At 40.7% G+C, this 22,046-nt stretch overlaps 1 protein-coding gene across 1 annotated transcript; it reads right to left on the bottom strand.

The window, feature by feature from the left end:
- Positions 1-1,467: 1,467 nt before the first annotated feature.
- On the bottom strand, positions 1,468-21,905 carry FCRL4 (Fc receptor like 4). The gene is made up of 8 exons (XM_041003296.1): positions 21,873-21,905; positions 13,584-13,604; positions 10,550-10,658; positions 8,629-8,883; positions 7,146-7,400; positions 6,591-6,875; positions 5,547-5,834; positions 1,468-1,643 (listed from the first exon to the last, which is right to left on the bottom strand). Exons 1-8 carry the CDS (start codon positions 21,903-21,905, stop codon positions 1,468-1,470), a joined length of 1,422 nt encoding a protein of 473 aa, XP_040859230.1.
- Between the last annotated feature and the right edge of the window lie 141 nt (positions 21,906-22,046).

Genomic DNA, 22,046 nt, shown 5'->3' with positions numbered 1-22,046 from the left:
ATGGAGAAATGGGAGAAAGAAATAAACAGACAACTAAAAAAAAAAAAACAAATTTAAATGGCTAACAGGCACATGAAAAGATGCTCAGACTTCCTAGATGTCAGGGAGACACAAATGAAAACTACATTGAGGTTACATCTAACTGTGGTGATATTGGCCTACATTCAGAACACTACTAACAACACTTGCTGACACGGACGTGTGGAGAAAGATATCTAAGAGAACTCCAAATAAACTTGCCATATGACCCAGCTATCCCACTGCTTGGAATATATTAACACATTGATTATTCAGTAGCATGTTACTTAACTCCATGGTGCTGTAAATTTTTTGTTTTAACATTATTTCTGTTGATTTAGTTTCATAACCTCTCATTTAAGGGAATGTATACAAACTGCATAATAGAGACCTTCATATCCAGATGTGAAGATACAATGTAATATGCATCTCTACCTCCAAATCAAAGATGGACTTCCAATGAAACTGTTAGATATATCTCGACAATAGGATGCTGGACTGTCTGGCATTGTTTGTACCAGCAATGTCAGAACACACTTAAACAACAGAATGATGGACTTATGATTACTTATGAAGGACTATACTATTGTAATAATATGGGAAAATCAGTCTGGAAAGGGAGTAGGGGAAATCCCAGAGCCTATGGAATTGTACCGTAAAATTAAAAATACAATAGAATAAAAAAGATTTGACAAATTGCTGGGGTTGGGGACACACACTCACGAATTAAATAGATTATTAAGGTCCAAGGTGTTTACATCCAAAAATAAATAACCTATCATTCTTGCGGAGTATTGAGTCGGCATTGCTCTTTGACCAGCATTAGTGTCATGTCCAGAGGAATCTTGAGCTATTACTCAGGCTTATTGACAGCACATGTGATCAGAGGTTGAAAGCTCACTAATGCAGCCCAACCCAATGTACAGAATGTGCTCACCAGAATCTATAGAATTGAAATAAGACACAGAATTGAAGGATATGGTAGTTGTTTTTAAGTTGGTAAAGTTCTGAACCTGGACACTAGTCTGATCAGGCAAGAAAATTTTGGGGTCACATGGCTGACAGTGCCTGGGAGAAACTCTCCTTGCTATGCTGTGGAGAGCAGGGTGTTGGAGCTCAAGAGACTGGGTTTAAACTTTGATGCAAGAAGTCTCTGATGAGGCAGAAAGAAAGGAGCCACTTTCTATTCTCAGCCATTTCTGCAGAGACTTTTAGCTGATTTTGCAGTGCCTAGCTGACCTGTCTGTACGAACCTAAGAAGCCGCTCAAACAGTGTGAAGTTTTTCTAAGATTACATTCACTCTTCCCTTCCTCCCCCTTGAGATTCAACACACCAGACCAGCTCTAAGCAGCCATGGCCCACTGCATCTTCCTGGGAAAGTGCAGCTTAAGAAGGGATGTGTGTGAAATTTGGGGGTGCTTGGGTGGGGAGCAGTAGTGTGGTGGTAGTTACTGAAGCATGGAAGGGACAGAAACTTTATTGAAGCCTTGAGCAGTGGTAAGAAAAGTCCACAAACCTTGTTTCCTCCAGCACCAGTAGTAACACAGCAGAGCCACTGCCAGGAGCAGGAACAATCCCCCGCAAGATCCCAGAGCGACAAAGGCCTTTCTTTTTCCTGGAGTCCCTAAGGAGAAATAAAGTCTGTGAGTCCTGGCAAGGGGAGGTTTAGGGCTGGGACCTGCCACACAACCCTAGAACATTCGCTCAGCTCAGCTGGGGTCTTGAGTTCTAGAACAGACGGTTTAGGAAAGGAGGTTCATGAGGATGCCTTGGACCAGGTTACAGAGAAATCACTCTGGATGGGCCAAGTGGGAATGGCAGAGGGAACAACTGCCTGTACCTCCAGTTAACTATTTTAGAAACCAGCACTTTGGAGGAAATTCCAAAGTATGCAGATGCATATAGATGAGAGCATTTCAAAAAGTGCGCAGAATAGGGAATACCTTGTATGGATTACCTTATTTGAGAAAAATCTGAAATCCATGCAATTCCCATGAACTTTTTGGATGACCCTTCTTATGCATGGATTTCAAATTTCTCTGCATTAAAGTAAACTTAAGTTTAAAAATATATATATACTTTATATATACACATACATACATATATACATACATATATACATATACACATATATGTATAATGTATATACATATATATTTATATACATACATAATTTACATATATACATACATGCATATGTATGTATGTGTATATATATTTATCTTAGAGGCAGAGGAACAGAGAAATAGAGTGTGTGTATGCTTCTACATGCTGGATCACTCATAAAACCTGTGCCTTAAGTACTCTAAAGGACAAAAAAGAAAAAAAGAAATAACAAAAATATATATACAATAGAGCAAACTGTTTAGAATTTCTGATGTTTCCATTAGGTCAATTTTGTGTGTGTGTTTTCTTTATTAGTTTTAAATAAACTTGGATGTGATTACAGTGATTGCACTGTAATCACTCTTACTGTGCTAGCTCACCGCTTGCACAACAGCCAGGCTCTCTATTTATTTAACATACCTGGCACAGATTAGGAGTGCTTTCATGTTGCTCTCTTGCTCTGAGGTAAATGATTTTACCAAGGTTCAGATCTGGGTTACCATGTACAAGCTCCATGACGTATTATAAATAACTGAAACCCTCTGGGTTTCTTCAGTTCCCTTTTTCTGAAGAAAGTTCATGGTAGTATTTTTATATTCTAGGATCATTACTACGAAGATAATGTGTGAAAAATTTGTTCATTCAATAAGTAGTTACTGAATGTAGAGTTGAGTCAAACATTGTTCCAGGTATGTGGAATTTAATAGTGGTTTAAAAGGGGGATCCACCTACATGAGGCTAATGTGAGAAGAATGGAAGGGTGGGAAAAGGCAAAAAACAAACAAGAGCATACAAGGCACAGTAGAGGATGATGAGTGTGGTGGAGAGGGAATCAAGCAGGACCAGAAAGGGTGGCATGGTGGAAAGAGCTGTTGTTTCATTAAGGGTGGTTGAGGCAGGACTCATTAAAAAGATGAGTAGAGCTCTGGAGTGAGCAAGGAGATGAGCTTGAAGATACTGTGCAAGAGCAACTGAGAGGCTCTGATGTGGAGGGCGCCTGCAGAGTTTGAGGAAAAGACTGATGACCAGATTGTCTGGAAAGGAGTTGGTGAGGGCAGAGTGGTGAGGGGTAGGTCAAAGGGACATGGAGGCAGATAATGCCAGTCCTGATGAGTCATTGAGAAAATGTTGAGTCTCATTCTGAAGGAGTTGGGCAGACAAGAGGTACTTTGAACAGAAAGATAACAGCATCCAATTTAAAGGCTCCCTCTGATACTATACTAAAAACTATCAGAGGAGCAGAGTGAAGCAGAAGACCAGTTACTATCACAAGAATGCAGGCAAGGACGCCGGTGGAATGAACCTAGAATGAACCTAGAAACAGTCCCGTTCTGACTGTGTTTTCACAACACAGCCACCAGGACTTGCAGGTATTTTGAATGTGGAACGTGAAATAAAAAAAGTTCAGAATTATATATATATAGTTATAAATATATATAATATATAAAACAGATATAGATAAATATATAATATATAAGTATATATTATATATTTCATATTTTATAAAAATATATAAATATATATTTTATATTTTTATATATATGTATTTTGTTTTAGCTGAGCCACTAGGAGAAGAGAATTTTACATTCACCAAGAGAAAGCTATAAGCAGGAATCTATCTGGAGTGAGAACCAAGAGATTGGTTTTGGATGAATTACACTGCAGATGATAATGAGCTACTCCAGTGGAGCATTTGCTTGAGACACTTAAGTGTGAGAAATCTTGAGTTCAGACTGCATATCTAGGGCGTAGGTTGAGTGTGGAGTCCCAAGTGCATAGTAACGAGTGCATTCACAGTCTTGAGGCTGGCTGAAGTGACCTTAGGGGGTGGGGACTATGTAGCCCACAGCCACAGAAGGCCTTCTCAGTCATGTGTCTGACCCTGACAAGGTAACTGTGGTTGGGACTTACATTCAATAGTCTGTAGCAGCTCACTTTTTAAGCTGATAATTATGTATGGGTCATGATTGAGGTTATAAATATTCACATGGCCCTTGGCAGAAAGAAGTTTCCCTACCCTAATCTAGACAGTGAGCAGAGGTTAGTCTGAGATCAGAACTCCAGGAGTCTTGGGTTAGAAACAGGATGAGGAGGGGCTGGTATCATGGCTCAATAAGCCTCTGCCCTATAGTGCCAACATGTCCAATGGGTGCTGGTTCATGTCCTTGCTGCTTCACTTCCAATCATCTCCCTGCTTACGGCCTGGGAATGCACGTGAGAATGGCTCAAGTCCTTGGGACTTTGCACCCATGTGGAAGATCCAGAATAGGCTTTTGGCTCCCAGCTTTGGATCAGCTCAGCTTTGGCCACTGCAGCCATTTGAGGAGTGAATCAGTGGATGGGAGACCTCTCTATATCAATCTTTTTCTCTGTAAATCTGTCTTACAAATACAATAAAGAAATCTAAAAAAAATGATACAATGAGAAACTAGAAAGAAAACCCAATAGGAATGTCTGATGGAGAGATAAAGCACAGAGAATTACGTTTCAGATATCAAGAGGTAAAGTGTTGTAAGGAGCAATGGACTCATTCTGCCCAAAGGGGGAGACAGGCCAAGTAAAGTAGAAGCTAAGAACTGCTTATTAGCCTTAGCAGCATCAAGGTCATGAGTAATGTTCTGGTAGAGCAAGGTAAGAATGATAGTGGTGGGAATGAGAGAAAATAGGGCAAAAGAAGACAGTGCACACTGAGCATTCTATTGAGATGCTTTTCTAATCCAACTTTTCAGTAACTTATTTAAAAAAAAAAAAACTAGTGTTACATAGCACTAGGTGATGAAGCTCAGTCTGCAATAGAGAAAGACTGCAGCCCAGCAGAAACCGTTTCCTTAAGCAATGTTGCAGAATGAGAAGATAGTTTAGGTTAGTGTGGCTTTTCAAGAAAAGAGGAAGAGAAGAATACATGGTAGAATTTCACAATCTCAGAGCGAGATTTCTCTCTTCTATGAACACAACCAGGCTTTAACTTCTGTACTTGTAAGTTTCCCAACCTACTAAGAGTGTGATTACTGAGACTCCCACAAGCCTATAGTAATGAGGGAAAAAAGTGTCTTGTACTTTTGATTCTTTTGGAATTTAGGGCACTACGTGAAGTGTTATGAATGATTGCTGGGAGAAGCATAGGAAACACTTAAGGCGAGAGACTTGCATCCCACACTAAGGTGCTGCTAAGGAAACAAGTGTTCCCTTTGACATCATTAGAGCACAGACACACAAAATCTTCCCCAAGAGGCAAAATGGCTGCTTGGCCTGCATCCCCTCACTGGGATAGCTTACTCTAGTCTGAGTCATTAGCACTCTGATAGAAGACATTGTTGATCACAGTGGAGGACAGCAAAATAGAAACAGAAAACCGGAGAGGCATACAAGTGACATTGGTCATGCTTGCCCCTAAATAAGGCCCTTGTTTACAAACACTCACCTGTTACCGTGATGTTCACCACCTCGCTCTGGACGGGGCCAAAGCCGTTGTCAGCTGTACAGTAGTATTTCCCAGTATGGCTCTCCCTGATGTTAGAGATCTCCAGTTCTGCCCTCTGGGAACGCTGAATTTTCTGTCCCACATGCTTCCTTGTGTTCTCTTTGTGCCAGGAGAAAGTGGTCTCCCCTGTACCTTCGACCACAGAGCAGACAAGGACCAGTTTCTCCCCTTCAGATGCCTGTCCCCCTGGGGGCTTGATCTCTATGGACACTTGAGACACAGGGATCCCTGCATGAACAAGAGATAGTAGGTGAGGACCAAGGGTGGGAGAGGAGCATTGGTCAGGGTCATTTTTCTTGGGACTTCAAGTTTATCTTTGTTAGATACTAGAATATCACCGAATGTGGTATCATCCTCATACATAAGACCTCAGATAAACACTGACTATCCTCAGAGAAGCATTCTAGGTTTTGCTGGATATGTCAACAGGTGAGCTGCACTGTTTTGAGGGACAGGTAATAGCAACAGTGGCCATCAATGCTGTAGGATGGACCCCCACCAGTTTCCAGAAGTTCTACTTTCGGGCTCACGTCAAGGTGATATGTATTACATCTCTCTTTAGAGTGCTCCTTCTTTTCTGCAGTTTGTATCACAGGGATTCAAATTGCTTATTGCTAATGATTAGGACGAGACAAATGCTTGTTTTCTAAATGGGTTGCCTCAAGCTCTGGCATCCTGAAATCTGCCAACTAGAGCAGGACCTATGTTTTCTTGCATCAAACTTCATGAACCACGTGTACCTCTTCCAGATGATAGAGTTTGAAAAGAAGACTGAGTTTGTAGGAAAATGGAGGAGGAAAAGAAAATCTGTGTTTCTTCCACTAAGGCTCCTTATTTCTCAGTCTAAGACTGGTGACTTGTAAGGATGACCAAACTCATCATTGTTGGACACTCCCTGCCCCTCAGACATTGAAGCAGCTCAAGCAGGAGGTAGGGAGGATGCCTCTTGTTACCAACTGGCCCACCAGGCTCTCCCACACTCACTTTGCACGCGGATCTCTAGTAGGGAACTGTGTTTGTAGACAGTGTGGGTCAACGTTTCAGCACTGCACCCATACAGTCCCGAGTTTTCAATCCAGATGGTTGGGATCTGGAGCTCTGAGGACCTGTTCCAGTCAGACAGGATGACCATGTCATCTCGGAAGAAGATGAATTGGAGAGGAGTGTCCCACCGTGCTAGAGGGAGCTGTGTTTCACAGCTCAGGAGGACAGGACTCCCCTCTATAGGCTCAGAGTCTGTGGCTTTCAGCTCTGGATGTGGAAATAACTCTAGAGAGAAAAGGTAAGTCAAGTTCTCAGCATGAGGGTATACATAGCACCCTGGCTGAGGCAGGCTCAGCGTCTCAGTCCCAGGAAACTCCAGGCACACAGCAGAATAATCCCATCAAACTGAGTTTTCTTCCAACCCAGTCAGTTTACTCTCTCCACTTCTTGAAGGCCTCATGCCTTTCATGGATCTAGAGTTTCAGTGTTAACCCTCCAATCCAGTTTACTCACCCCAATGTTGCTGGGTAAATCTACAGGAAATGAAGGATTTACCTTGGATTTTAATAATTTTAACAGTTGAATCAATATGAGTGTGTTGGTCTTCATATCCATGGCATTTGTAGCTGCCACTGTTATTTAAACTTGCTTGTGGGATGATAAGATCCAAGTCTTGATTAGAATTATAGACATGATGCCCATCATAAATATATTTTGCAGCAACAAATTTCTGTTTCCCCTTTTTCTGGCATCTCAGAACCAATGCATCACCTTCAAACACAGGATAAGGGGACTGCAGGATGACAGTGGCTGCAAAATGACACAAAAACAATATCATTCAGGGGGACTTCTTTCCAATGTGTGTCATTATCCAGTCTGGAATGACAGACTTTACTGCTTTCTTCTTCCAAGGATTTGGTTTACCAACTCTAGCACATTAATCTCATTTCAAATCAGAGTGAAGCATATCAGAAACAATTCATAGCTAAATACTAAATATATCTATTCAATAATCAAGGGCAATTTCAAAATATAAAGTTTATGATACAGAAAAGAAAAGCCAAACAGATGTGATCAAGATCCCTGATGTCACAGAATAAACTCTTATCTACTTACTAAGTCTGAGGGCAGCTGTAGAGGAGGGACCATTTAGGAAAATGTAGCAGGTGCTATTATAGTACCTGCAATGTTTTATGTGGCAAGCCTATTGTCAAGAGATTTACAGTGTGGGGTGTTATGTGGCCGGGATATTGTTGGAAATGCAAATCCAAGTCCAAGGGAAAGGGATGTGGTCCTCTATGGTTATAGCTCTATCCCTTCTCCTAGCTGACCTAGTGAATGCCTGCTTTTATGAGTCATACCAGGGTCATGATTCTAAATTGGTGAAACTGCCCAGGAAGAAACATGGGAGCTCAGACGAAAAACTAGGAATGAAGAAGAGGAAGATGCCAGGGAAAGTGGGAATTAAAGAGCCAAGGCTGGAGATTACTCTCCTCTGAACTTCCTGCTCGCTGCTTTAGGCTCAGTGCATTTACTTGTGTGTACTTTTCTCTGTTATGATAGCTGTCAAATCCTAGAAGGCAGGATCTCAGATCAGTAGCTAGAGCTACAGGAGAATTCCACAGTCCTCATTGGCTTTATGTCCAGTCTAGAAAGCTTACGGGAGGTTAAGTGACTGTTTCAGTCCAGAAAATAGAACCCACAGGGGCCACTCCATTCCCTAAAGTCTAGCCTCAACCTATCGCATTAAGTACTGCCATTACTAAACTCCTTTCTGTGTTGAGGGGCAATTTCAGTTTCGCCTCTCCTGAAAGTAGCTGGTTTTGTTGACTATGTGAGCATGTAAGAAAGTATGTAGATTAATGGTAAACATTTAAACATTCTAATAGTAGGTTGGAAAACATTGGTAGAATGCGAAACAAATAGCTGAGGTCAAGGGTTAGAGAGGGATGAAGGACCTCAGTTCTTGAAAGTTCCAGGGAGCTGAGTTAAACCATAATTGTGCTTGAAGTTGTAACTAAGTCACCATCTTTCTCACCTGTAGCAAAAACTAAATGCACAGGGTCACTGTGGGGCGAGTCCTGGATCTGGCATTTGTACGTTCCAGATTTACGAACCACAAAGGTGTTTTCCATGAACTCTCCTTGTGTCTCTTTATTATTTCCGTTGTACCATATTGTTTTCGTTGTATTGTACAAGTGAAATCCATCGCAAGTCAGAGTCACTTTCTCTCCTTCGAAGACTGTGGTCCATGGAGGATCAAGGGAAATCGCAGGCTGAGGTAGTGTAGTAGCTGAGGAGGAGAAAAGAAGTGAGTCTGAAAAGGAGGGGCTGTACTTTAAGCTGCAGTGGTCAGTGTGAGACAAGTGAATACCTGGCTTTGGAGAATCCCTCAAAATCCCCAGCTTACTAGTCTTACTAGTCACTATATTCATCTTGTTTTAGGGTGCAGTGGCTTCTCCCAGGTCTTCAGAGAGCAACCTTAGCTCCAGCCCTTCACTGATGGCAATGGAGGGAGCCTCACCAACTCTGTTTCCCAGTGGACCAGACCTTCAGGTAGATACTTGGGAACTGCATTTCTCCTAGACTCATACAGCTGCTTCCACATTGCACACACCTTTTTCAGAGCAGTGGTTGTGGGTGAGGGGTACCAGAATTAGCATCTCCAAACATCCTTTTTGGTGTATGGATTATTCTAGGCTAAAGAGCATGAAGAACTGCCTGGAGCAGCAGAAGTTCTAAAAACGGGGCACAGAATTTCCTTTTGTAAAGGCAAGTTCCATCTTTAGAAGTTGCCCCCTCTCTCCATACCTGAATAGAGATCCCTAAATGCTTGTTAACATTGGAGAAGCATTGACTTAAGTGTTGGTAACAGACCTTATCAAGGGGCATCTGTTACGTTACTTTTTATGGCCATCTTCCCACAACTGACCTCCTGCACTCAGTAGCTTGAACTCTACTTCTTCTTGTTTGGCCTGAGAAGGTAGGTAAGTCTCAATCATCTGGCTATCTTCTGCAGTTACATATTTCTTTGAGAATTCCCCTGTGAATATATGTAATCAAACCGTCCCCCTTGGGCCCGGCGCGATGACGTAATGGCTAAGGTCCTTGCCTTGAACATGCTGGGATCCTAAATGGGTGCCAGTTCTAATCCCAGCAGCTCTACTTCCCATCCAGTTCCCGGCTTGTGGCCTGGGAAAGCAGTCAAGGATGGCCCAAAACCTTGGGACCTTACAGCCACTTGGGAAGTGAATCATCAGACGAAAGATCTTCCTCTCTGTCTCTTCCCTTCTCTGTATATCTGCCTTTTCAATAAAATAAATAAATCTTTTAAAAAAAAGTTCCTTGACCCAACCTCTTATTTATCTTTTACCAGTTTGACTCACAGGCCAAAGCCCATGAAACTAAGATGAATCAAGAGAGAAGTCATTTTTTTTCTTTTTTCTTTTTGCAATGTATGGCATGGGTTTGTGGTCAGCTGTGGGTTAAAGATGGAGGAAGTATAGAAGTCTGGGGCTCAATTATGGAAAAGCACCCAAGTTGCATTTTTACTGATAAGCAGCGTTTTTACTGATAAGCAGAAAGTTTGGGAGAAGTGAACTGGCTGTTGTCTGAAATAAAAGATCTATGCAGATAGCTACAAAGAGACCAGGTGCAGGGAGCCATCTACAAAATCAGACCTTAAAATTCTTCAAATAAGGATGGGAAAAAGCCAGAAAGTTACGTGTAAATGTAAATTGGTTGCAGATAGCTTCACTCTCTCCCTGCTGAAAATAAAGGAAGGTACTTTCACCTCAGGGTCATTTCAAATGTTTATAATTTTCTGATGGCTAAATAAGCCCCTGACCCATTTGTAATCTCAGGAGCTGTCTTCAAACAACATCCTTTACCTCCCAGCTGCTGCCTGAGGACAGAACCCCAAGTGGGGTAGGCTCATGTGCTTCAGTGTGCGGAACTACCTGCTGGCACCAAGCTATAAGGAGTTTGCTTCTCCTCTGTGCGAGAGCCAATTAGCTCAGACAAGTGAACAGCAAAGGGTGCTGTTCTTGAGGACCACTTATTATTTACCTGCATGGGAACAAAAAAAAGCTAAGATTCCTATGTGTCTTTTGCAGTGGACTGCTTGTGGTTCACATCACATTCTGGTTTAATGCTTATTCAATTATAACTTTCTTTTCATCTTAAATGTTTATTTATTTGAAAGGCTGAATTATAGAGAGGTGGGGGGTAGAGAGAAAAGGAGGGAGAGAGAAAGAGAGAGAGAGGGCAAGACTGATCATTTCACTGCTGATTCACTCCTCAACTGGCTGTAAAGGCCAGGGCTGGGCCAAGCCCAAACCAGGAGGCAGGAACTTCATCTGGGTCTGCCATGTGGGTTCCAGGGGCCCAAACACTTGGACTATCTTCTGCTGATTTTCCAGGTACATTGGAAGTGACCTGGATTGGAAGCAGAGCATCCCTGCTGCTCAAATTGGTGCTCCAACACGAGATGCTGGCTTTGTAGGCAGTGGTTTAAGTTGCTGTGCTACAATGCCAGCCACTCAATTGAGGATTTTCTTTGCAACCTTTGTGGAGGAGATTTTAGGTTAGGGGAAGTAGCACACAAGAAGTGGGTATTACTGGGCTCTTTTTAACTTCTCTATCTATCTATCTATCTATCTATCTATCTATCATCTATCTATTTGTAGCTATGAGCCTGTGGGGATTAATAACTAAAACAACTATACTCAAAGTATTCACTGATAGATATGTTCATTGGAATATTCTCCTTGATTTAATGGTACCTTCTCTAGACTGTAGAAATATGAGTAGGTTCAATGAATTACAAATAGACATGATCCTATTTCAGAATCTGTTCAAGATGCAATTATTTGTGAAGTTGGTTAGTTATATAGGTGGCAGACTTCTGGACCAGCAGCTAAGATGCCAGTGTCACATATTGGAGTAACTGGATCTTATTTCTGCTTCTAACTCAAGCTTCCTGCTAAAACACACCCTACAAACCAGAGAGTGATGGTTTAAATAACTGGGTCTGCTCACCTACATGAAAGACCTGGATTGAGTTCCCAGCTCCTGGGTTTAGTTCCGGTCCAGCCCCAGTCATTGCAAACACTTAGGGGACTGAATCAGCAGATAGGAGCTCTCTCTATTTCTTTGTGGAACCACAACTCTGACAACTCACAAACCCAGTGAAAAGTGTGGTAGGAAAAGACTGTAAACATTGAAGAGACCAAAATCAGTAATAAGGAAGGTACTTTTTTGCCTTTCAAAAGTTAGCCCCAGTGCCTTTCTCCCTAGTCTATTATCTACCAACAGGTTTCAAAAACCAAGACACTGATTTCTCAGCTGTGTAATTCAGGTCTGGGTTGAGAGATGTCAGAGAAACAGCACATAGAGTGGATTGCAGAATGGAGGTTCCAGGGAAAGGAGCCTGATGTTGAAAGAAAAGAGACACATAGGAATTTCTTGGATTCTTGGAAGCTTCAATTCCCTATTCAATCTCCTTCTTGCCTACCTGAAACACAGTCAGGATGCTGCAAGCAGTGGCAGCCTACGAATTAAAAAAAATCAGTATTAGATGCCTATTTTGTTTTATAAACTACCTAAGGTAATTTGACTTTTACGAAGCAGAAAATAAAACCTGTATTTCAATTTATTTTATCTTATTTTTCTCTTTTCTGGGTTGTACTATTTACTGTAAAATTGTATGTGGAATTATTAAATGTGCTTTCTTTCTGGTGTATTTTCAATTTAGATAAGGGGAAATATTTACACTTAAAAACTATAAGAAATTGCTTTTTTAAAAACTTGAAGTTAATACTCTCATCTCCACACAAGCTGATTTTTAATTTATACTCAAACATAATGGGAATATCCTCTTTTTTAGGGGATTAAAATTTGTAAAATATCTCAAATGCAGGTTTTAGAGAAACTGGACTTTCATATACTTCAAACATGTTCTCCCTTTAAGGATTTGGACAAATGTTCTATGTCTTTCTTGGCAAGAGGGTTGTTTTTGCTAAAGAGAAGACATTGCTACCAGTTACATACATGGTAAGCACTTGAGGATAGGAAACCAGGCAACCAGGCAGTGGCTCTTCTACTTGAGAGAAGGAGACTTCCTACCTGTGCTGTAGGCAGCCTGGACCTCTTTGGTCTAAGTGTGCCTAGTCTGTGCAGATGGCCCTATGGCCAAGAGGCACCTCTTGTCAGTTCACTCATGAAGTTGCCAATAAGCCTGTGGGCTCTGAGACTGAGTTCATCTGGTGGCTGACATAAAGCGCTGTTTGCCCTACTTCTCTTCCCAAGAGCCACTAGCAAAGTTATAGTCTTCAGTAAGGCAGGGATGTGTAGGAATTGGTCTTGGTCCACATACTGATGAAGAGTACAGCAGATCTTGGAACCACAAGAAATATTATATATTGAGAAAGTCGTGGCTCTTGCTGACTTAAGCAAGGACAGCAGACAACTCCCAAAAAGTACTTGGTGAGTTGTAAATATTCCAACAGGCATGCTAGAACAGCTGCTAATGGAAAACTGGACTTTCTGTTGACCACCAGATGGATAGGGAGTCAGAGTCATCATGCTTTGAACTATTAACAGAAAAAAATATGTCTATTCAGAGTGCTGCTGTTTGGACAAGTTACTGGGGACAACACCGTACCCTTGAGGTAGAGGTTTATTTTGGTCCTGGTCCACAAGAGTTGACATGTTTTGTAAGGATGGGGTGGGGTGCCCCTCCCTGTTCTGTGACTCCTGTGACTCATATCCCAGTCCCTGCATCTTTATCCAACACGATGGTGGATTTTCTTCTGGAGAGTAGTCCCCCCAAAGCCTGATTCTTAGGGCGTGAAAGTCACCAGACTGACATATTTTTGTGTCCCTACAACCCTTAGGAAAAGGGTGAAAGGGACAATTGGATCTCCTTTTCCAAGCATTCGAGATAGAGAATGTCTAATAAGTAATAAATGAGAAAAAAGGGGGAGCACTTACCGAATTGTCCACTGACTGCAGCTGCAAGAGAGACAAGAGCCAGATGTCAGCATAAGCAAAGAGGTCCAAACCATGTACCCCTAGAGCTACCCACCTTCTACTTCAGCCAAAAGAAACAGAAACACATTCAGTCCTATTCACTCCAGAGAAGGCAGATGGTACAGTGGCCCAAAGCACAGGCTGTGGACTCAGGCAACCTGGTTTGAGTTTTAGCTGTGTGACTCTGGATGAATATAAGTTTCCAAGTTTCATTTTCCTCATTTCCAAAATAAAACACAGTATTAAATCACACTCAAGCATTAAGACCCAGATGGGGAGTGGTATTGTGGTATAGTAGGTGAAGCCACCACCTGCAATGTTAGCATCCTATATAGGAGACAATTTGTGTTCTGGATGTTCTGTTGGATAATAATAATTTTGTAAAAATAGTGGAGGACAGTCTAAGTGCTTGAGTCTCCACCACCCATGAGAGAAACCCAGATGAAGCTCTTGACTCCTGGTTTCAGCCAGGCTCAGCAATGGCTGTTGCAGTGTTGATGGAATATCTGTGGATGGAAGATCTCTCTTTCTCTTTTTCTGTCTATAACTCTTTCAAATCAATCTTTTTAAAAAAAAAAAAGACCAAGATGATGTCACACCTCCTCCTTGGAGCCTTCTGAGATGCCTTTGGGCTGAAGCAGTCTCCCTCTTTTCCTGACTTTGGAGACTTTCATAGCTTATTTGGATTATATTATATTATATTATATTATATTATATTATATTATATTATATTATATTATATTATATATAACTATATATAATACAGTATGGAATAAAAGTCAAACAGCTAGTTTTCTACGTCAGATTGTGAGTTTGAATCCCAATTCTACCACTGTACTGGCTGTGTGAATCTCAGGCATGATACTGAAGTCTGTATGCCTTAGCTTCCTATTTGTAAATAGCAGTTAGAACAGCCCTCACTAATTGAGTGTCTAATAATTCCTTAAGTTAACAGATGGGATATTCTTTTTTTAAAAAAAAAAAGATTTATTTCTTTGACAGAAAGAGTTCCAGAAAGAAATGTAGAGACACAAAGGGGATGATATCTTGCAGCCTTTGGTTCATTTCTCAAGTAGTCACAGTGGCTGAGGCTGGGCCAGGTCAGAGCTAGGAGCCTGGGACCCTGTCTGGTTCTCCCACACAGATGTAAGAGTTCAAACACTTGAGTCATCTTCTGTTGTTTGCCCAAGCACATTAGCAGGGAATTGGATCAGAAGTGGAGCAGCCAGGATTCAAGCCAGAAATCACAAGGGCATCATTAGAAGCAGAGCTTAAGCCACTGAGCCACAATGCCAGCTCTAAATGAGGTATTCCTAGAATAGCGTCTGAGACATTCATGTAATTGGAATTGAACAAGAACTAATTGTTACCAAATGATCCTATGTTCTATTGTGTAGCAATTTTCTTGCATGCCAGGTCAGAAGTTCTTGCACCTGTACTTGGGTCTCCCAATTAAAATCACAGTTTATTAGGGCAGAGCCTCTCTCTCCTAGAACTCTATCTTTTGTGATAGGCTATGCATTGTGTGTCATGCTAATTATATCCATCCATTCACTATTAATTGAGTTTTCATTATGCACCAATCACACCAATAATTCTTCCTTAAGTAAAGGTCTTAGGTACAGGTAGAACAAGATAAACACAGAGATACATACTTAGTGTACAAAATATTGTCTGATCTTTATTTCGCTAGCCTGAACTGCTGGGAATTCGGTGCCTGTTGTGAACCAGCACTGACAAATACTGCAGAAGTGGAGCATGGAAGTTGTTGGGAACCCAAGGAAAAGCCATTTCATTTATTCACACGTTCTTTTCAATCATTAAAGTCATTTAGATCTTAGGATAGAGAGAGAAAATACTGTTTAAAATATCATTTTTATCTAGTTCATGATTAGGACATAGTCCTACCCACAAGAAATTCAGATTTTTTTTACCTTGGGTTTCCAGAAACTATATTTTTAAAAGGTAATTGACTATATCTATAGTTTTTGGTTTCATATGAGTAGAAAGTCCACTCTAGAGTAGGAGGAATTTTCTTTAAGTAATTAAAAGCAGAAGTGGATGAGAAGCACACCTTTGGAAATCAATGATTACATTACCTTCATATCAATTTACTCGTATCTTCCCCCCTTCGTTTATTTCCTGCTAGTCTGAAACATGAGTCAAAGTCTGTGATGTGGCATTTCTGAAGAGAAGCCGTTTGCTTACAGTGAGACCCCCGCTCCCCAGAGTGGAGGTTCCTCCTTACCACTTACCGAGGATCAGCAAGGATGACCACAGCAGCATGGAAGTTGACTCCAGGGGTTGGAGGAAGAGAAGATCTTAGAAGGCAGGCCAGTTTCATTCAGGTCACAGAAGCAGCGTGTGCCCTGACTGCAGGCTCACTCCGGTGCTACAGAATGAGTAAGATGCCTCTCGGAGAACAGTGGGCCACGATATTAGAGTGAAAAGGGGAAGTAAAACAGTCTCTTAAAACACCAGACACCATGTGACCCAGACTACGATGATCAGTAATTAGCACAATTATGTAAGCACTTGGCTGGCGTTCTGGTGTGAAGAACTCCTCAAGGCTTCAGTTATCATGCATTTCGTCTTTCCGGGAAATAAAAATTACTCCCACCAGATCCCAGGTGAGACTGCAGTCCCATTGAAATTCACATAATCCAAGAATGTACCTGAGTCGCCCTAGAGATGGGGAACTTTTCATCAATGCAGAAACACTCCTCCAACCTCTGTTGCTTCCATCGGACCACCTCCTACTGACTAGCCACATACCTGATGAAACCCCTCAGCTGCCAGACAACTCCCACTTTGTCTCACAGATATAAAAATATCCTGAGTTATCTGTCTCAGGGGAAGCCACAGCTTTGATCAAAGCAGGAGGCAAACCAAAGAGAAAATTATAGCCCTGACATGCACTTTCTAGACCATCAAATGTCAATTAGAATTTTTTAAAAGACATATTTATTCATTTGAAAAGCAGAGTTAGAGAGGAAGGAACACACACACACACACACACACACACACACACACACACACACACACACAAAAGGAGAGAGGAAGCGGGAAGGTGACAGAGAAAGAGAAAGAGAAAGAGAGAGATCATCCATTGTCTGATTCATTCCCTTGGTAACTGCAATGGTCAGGGTTGGTCCTGGAAGAAGCCAGGATTCAATAACTACATCATCTGGATTTCCAACATGCATGGCAGTAGCTCTAATACTTGGACCATCTTCTGCTGCCTTTCCAAGGCCATCAGCGGGGAGCTGGATTAGATATGGGACTGGAACCAATGCCTATGTGGATTGCTGGTATTGTGGACAGCAGATTTACCCGCTATTTCATGTCAATCCTGACCCTCAAGTTTTTACTTAAGGTCCCAGAATCTAAAGTTTTCCACAAGAATATCTTGGGAAATACGTAGTGTTATCTGTGAATAAATGACTCTTGACCTTCCTGTAAGCAGAGAAGAACAGATAAAGGGCAGCTGAAATGTCTGCATTTTTCTGATACAACACCATTTTCTATAGAACTATTTTTTTTTCCACTTGAGATTTGTATTAAATGTCAACTGTATTCTAGATAAGGTCAATGACCTTTGCTATATAAAAAGAGGTTTCAGAGCAGGCAAAGAGGCACACGGTATCACAGGTACATGCAAAATGTCAAGGTGACCCTCAGGTTCTTCTGGCTTTGTGAGTTTTCTGTCATCTTTCAGTTGCCTTTGTTTATTTTTTGCCTATTATGAGTTGTGTGACTTGAGCTTCTATAGGAATCAATTTCACACTAGTGAAAATAAATAAAAATACCCACTTGAAGGGGATGGTGCTGATGCTATGAGGAAAAAGCAATTATATTGTAAAAGTCTTGGACCAATGTCCAAGATGATGTAAACACTCAACAAGTAATAACCATGAAGGACTAGACATCTTGTTACACTTGGAATCATAGCTATAATCAATAGAAAAGAGCTTTATAAGTGGTAACAATAGCCTATCAATATTTGTGTATCCCCTATTACACCAGAAAAGAATATTTTAAGTAAGTATAAAACTCAAAAATGTATTTATTGTTTAAGGATTGAGTGGAAGTTGAGATTATATTGCTTATTTTCTTTTTCTAGTCTCAGTTTTGTTGAGTGAAGGAATTTCACCTAGCAATATAAAATTTTACATTTATGATACTATTACATTCGTTTACAGCTATAGTATGAAAGTTCACTTTAATTAAGTCCTAATATTTTGTTGTGTTTAAGTTACTGATACAAAAGTCATAGTTATTGATGTCCAAAGTGTAATTTCACCTTTATCTGTTTTTAATAAAATTTTTATTTATTTGAAAGGCAGAATTAGTGAGAGAGAGAGAGAGATTCACTTTCCAAATGGTTGTGATGGTTGGTAGCAGCCCTAGTGGGAGTTAGCTTCTTCCAGGTCTCCCACATGAATTCAAGCACCCGTGCCAACTTTCACTGCTTTCACAGGCACAGTAGTAGGGAGCTGGGTTGGAAGTGAAGTAGCTGCATGTTGAACTGATGCCCTTACAAAATGCCAGCATTTTAGGAGGTAGCTTAACCTACTACATCACAATGCTGGCACCCTGATTTCACTTTTCAGTGTTGACTGTGAACAGCGTAATTTATTTAGCTAATTTGGTTCTATTTTTAATTTTTATACTGAGTTTTTAAAAGTAACTACGGCTGTTTTTTTAAAGTATTTTTTTCATTTTGGTCAAAGGAGAAAAAGAGACAGATTATAAATATATTGTTCATTTGCTGGTTCCCTCTGAAAATATCTGTAACAGGTAGATTTGGGAAAGACACAAGTCTGCAATTCCATCTGGCTCTTCCACATGAATGGTGTGGATCAAAATATTTGAATTTTCAACTGCTGCATCCCAGGGTAAGAAGAAAATAGTCAGCACTGAAACCAGGCACTCTGATATGGGATGTGGCGCCTCAAACAATTGTTTAACTGTTGTACCGAACAAACATGCTTGCTGTTTTAGTGATTCTTGATCTTGCTGTTTAGTGTTCTTGATCTATAACATTTCCTGTCTGACTCCCTCAGGCTTTGAATTTACATTCTTTGTAACAAGCTAAATCAGATTCAAACAGATGCCAGAGGTGCCAATCTTGAAAAGCAGTCAAACCAAAACAAATCCACAAAACGTAAGCTAATTCAACACCCATATAGTACATATAGAAACTGAAAGCTCTAAATTTTTCTCATATATATAAAAAAGAGTATTTGACACAGTGGTTAAGTTATTACATCAGACACTCATATTCCATATTTGAGTGTTTACTATCTAGCTTCCTTCTAACAGGTGATCTGGTGGGCAGTGGGAGAAGATAGTTAAAGGGAGTGTGTGGTCTTGACAGGGCTTTATACATAACTAGTTAAATACTAGTTAAAATAAATACTAGACAAATAAGTGTGTTGTTCCTGTTGTTGCTAACCTTGCCTTGACTCCAACACCAGCGGCTGTATACAGAAGTGTGTGTATAATGGTTTCTGTGGCCATCCGTTAGTGCTACAGAAATGAGACCTGAGAATAATCATTACTGAATTTCAAGGAAAATATAGTAGTTAAGTTCATTCAGGTTTCTTTGGAAATTATTGTCACCTGGAAATCTTGTTCTTCCCCCTGCCTGCAGATAAAAATATTCCACTCCCTCGTGTTAAAAGACTTTGTTCTTTGGCTGTAGAGACTTTTCTTAAGTGATTTCTTGTTATGAGTTGAGACTGCTTCATCCCCAGGAGCATCAAAGTAAGTTTGCTTAAAAATTTGGGGAAAAATTAGGGCCCGGCGCGGTGGCGCAAGTGGTTAAAGGTCCTCGCCTTGCACGCCCGGGATCCCATATGGGCGCCGGTTCTAATCCCGGCAGCCCCGCTTCCCTTCCAGCTCCCTGCCTGTGGCCCGGGAAAGCAGTTGAGGACAGCCCAAAGCTTTGGGAACCTGCACCCACGTGGGAGACCCAGAAGAGGCTCCTGGCTTCGGATCGGCATAGTATCGGCCCGTTGCGCTCACTTGGGGAGTGAATCATCGGACGGATGATCTTCCTCTCTGCCTCTCCTCTCTGTATATCCGCCTTTCCAATGAAAAAATAATAAAAATAAATCTTAAAAAAAAAAAATTTGGGGAAAAATTAGAACAGAATCATAGAGTGAACGCCCTTCATTCCAGTGTCACAGATCCACACTCACGTGACAACAGGGGCAGAATAAACACTATATTTGAAATCTAAGGCAGTGGTTTGATTCAACATTTACAATTCCATAGCTCATTTTGTTACATGGAGACTTTTTGTACTAGTAAAACTGTCATTTCCTCTACATTTCTATTTTGTGAAAATGCTAAACCTTCTGAAAAATAAAATGGCAAGCATAACACAATGAGTGTATGGTCTTCACTGAGATGCATCAATTTTTAACTTTTTCATCCTTGTGGCTATCTTTTTTTCTGAGGAACGGCCAAGGTATCACTTATTGTGAGAAGCATAAGAAAATTGCAAGTACAGGCGGGCTTGCCTCACTATTGTGTTGTGTGATAGAGAAGGAGGAAGCTTCCAACTTGGTGCTGGAAACCAGAAACTTATTATAAGACATGTTCCACTGTGACATTCTGAGGATCTAAGATTCTTGTATTTGAATCAGGACTTCCAGGTCCTTGTGAATGCATACGTGTTGAGTAAGGAACAAAGCATATTTCATGAATCCATCAAGTGGATGTGTTACCTTTAGAGCCCTATGTATATAAGACTACTTCCAAAAATTCGTTGAAAAATGGAATTTAAAAAGAGATAACTTTGATACCAAAAATAAATTCCATGTAGTTTTTTATAACATATATTTTCTCAAACTTTTTAAATCTCCCTAGTATATCATAAAAGCCTCCATCTGTACTCTTGTTCTGATCCTTGAAAAAGTTAGGGGACACCTGTTACTTATCTGAGAGTGGAAGAGGACTACAGCTTTCCCATTAATTTCATTCTATATAGAAACTGTTTTTCTCACTGTTTCACTTCCCTTAACCAAAACTGAATTATCATTCTGAAATTGTAAAAAAAATAAATAGTTTAATACTTTAAATTGTAAAGTTCAAAAGGTTTTGTGATTTTATAAACTCGGGACATTTTTGGGAAGAATTTAAAATTTAAATACTAATACAATGTTACTCATCTACTGGTGAGCATTCTATGGCTTCTAAATTTCATTTCATGTGTGACTACTCATTTGCAGCTCTCACTGCATGTTACAAAAAACATTCCCCTGATAATTCTGCTCTGGAGAAATGCCTTTTTTAAAACTATGCTGGAGGGTTCTCTGTACTATTTGGGTGTGAATTAGCTTACGTTTTATGGATTTGTTTTGGTTTGACTGCTTTTCAAGATTGGCACCTCTGGCATCTGTTTGAATCTGATTTAGCTTGTTACAAAGGATATAAATTCAGAGCCTGAGGGAGTCAGACAGGAAGTGTTATAGATCAAAGACAGTGAGGTAGAAGACACATCAATTGCCAAAATGCAGTATAACTTAACTATTTTTATAGGAATATTGGCTTTATGTGTAACACCACATAATGTAAAGTGAGCACCGTATTTTAAATCCAAAATTGGAATGTGGATATGGTTATTAACTTCCCTTCATTATTCATTGTGACTGAGCTGTGAATTGGAAACTTCACGTCCCTTCTGCTCCAGGAAATCAGTGCCAGAGCTTACATTTCATGTTGTATGTGCCACATTAGGAAGTGTCACTATCCTCTTAAGTCTGTATATATGAAATACATAGTTTGCTCATCTACATAATCAAAAAACATTATTTATATAGTTGAAAGGGAGGGGAGGGTCGAAGTATGGAGGAAGGTGGGTGGGATCAATGTTTCCATTTTTTTTTTTCTCTTATTTTCGCACTGAAGGATAGGGAGCCACTCCTTGCTATCAAACTACATCAGCACCCAGGGATAGGGGATGGTCATTTGATGACATGTTAGAAACCTTAATGTTGGGAAAAGTGTTCCAAGAGTGTTACTTGATTAATTTTGAAAGTTCTGAGCTGTTGTCAGTTTTGTTGCACCAGGATTTAAAAAATCTTTCTAAGATCTATTGGCTGACCAAATCCACCTTAGTGCATCCCCAAGACCAGGGCCATGTTGCAAAAATTGGCCAAGAGAGTGGTCCAACCTCTTCTGCTTTCCATCCTCTGATGAGGGAGTTGGTATCCTCTACTGGCCTAGATGAGGACTTACTTGGAATGACCCATTCTGCATCCCCATTGCCATCTCTCATGTGAACTGATGGGTGCTGTGGCCTGGCCCAGCCTAATCTTCAGACAGTCTTGCACTTCAGGCACATGGACATGACTTGCATTCAATCCCAGAATTTGACAGTGGGTGCTGCAAGCTAGCCCAGCTGGCCTTCAC

Source organism: Ochotona curzoniae, unplaced genomic scaffold, assembly GCF_017591425.1.
Source record: "Ochotona curzoniae isolate NIBS_2020 unplaced genomic scaffold, NIBS_Ocur_1.0 scaffold_2683, whole genome shotgun sequence".
Taxonomy (NCBI): domain Eukaryota; kingdom Metazoa; phylum Chordata; class Mammalia; order Lagomorpha; family Ochotonidae; genus Ochotona; species Ochotona curzoniae.
This window is presented reverse-complemented; position numbering and strand designations above follow the sequence as displayed.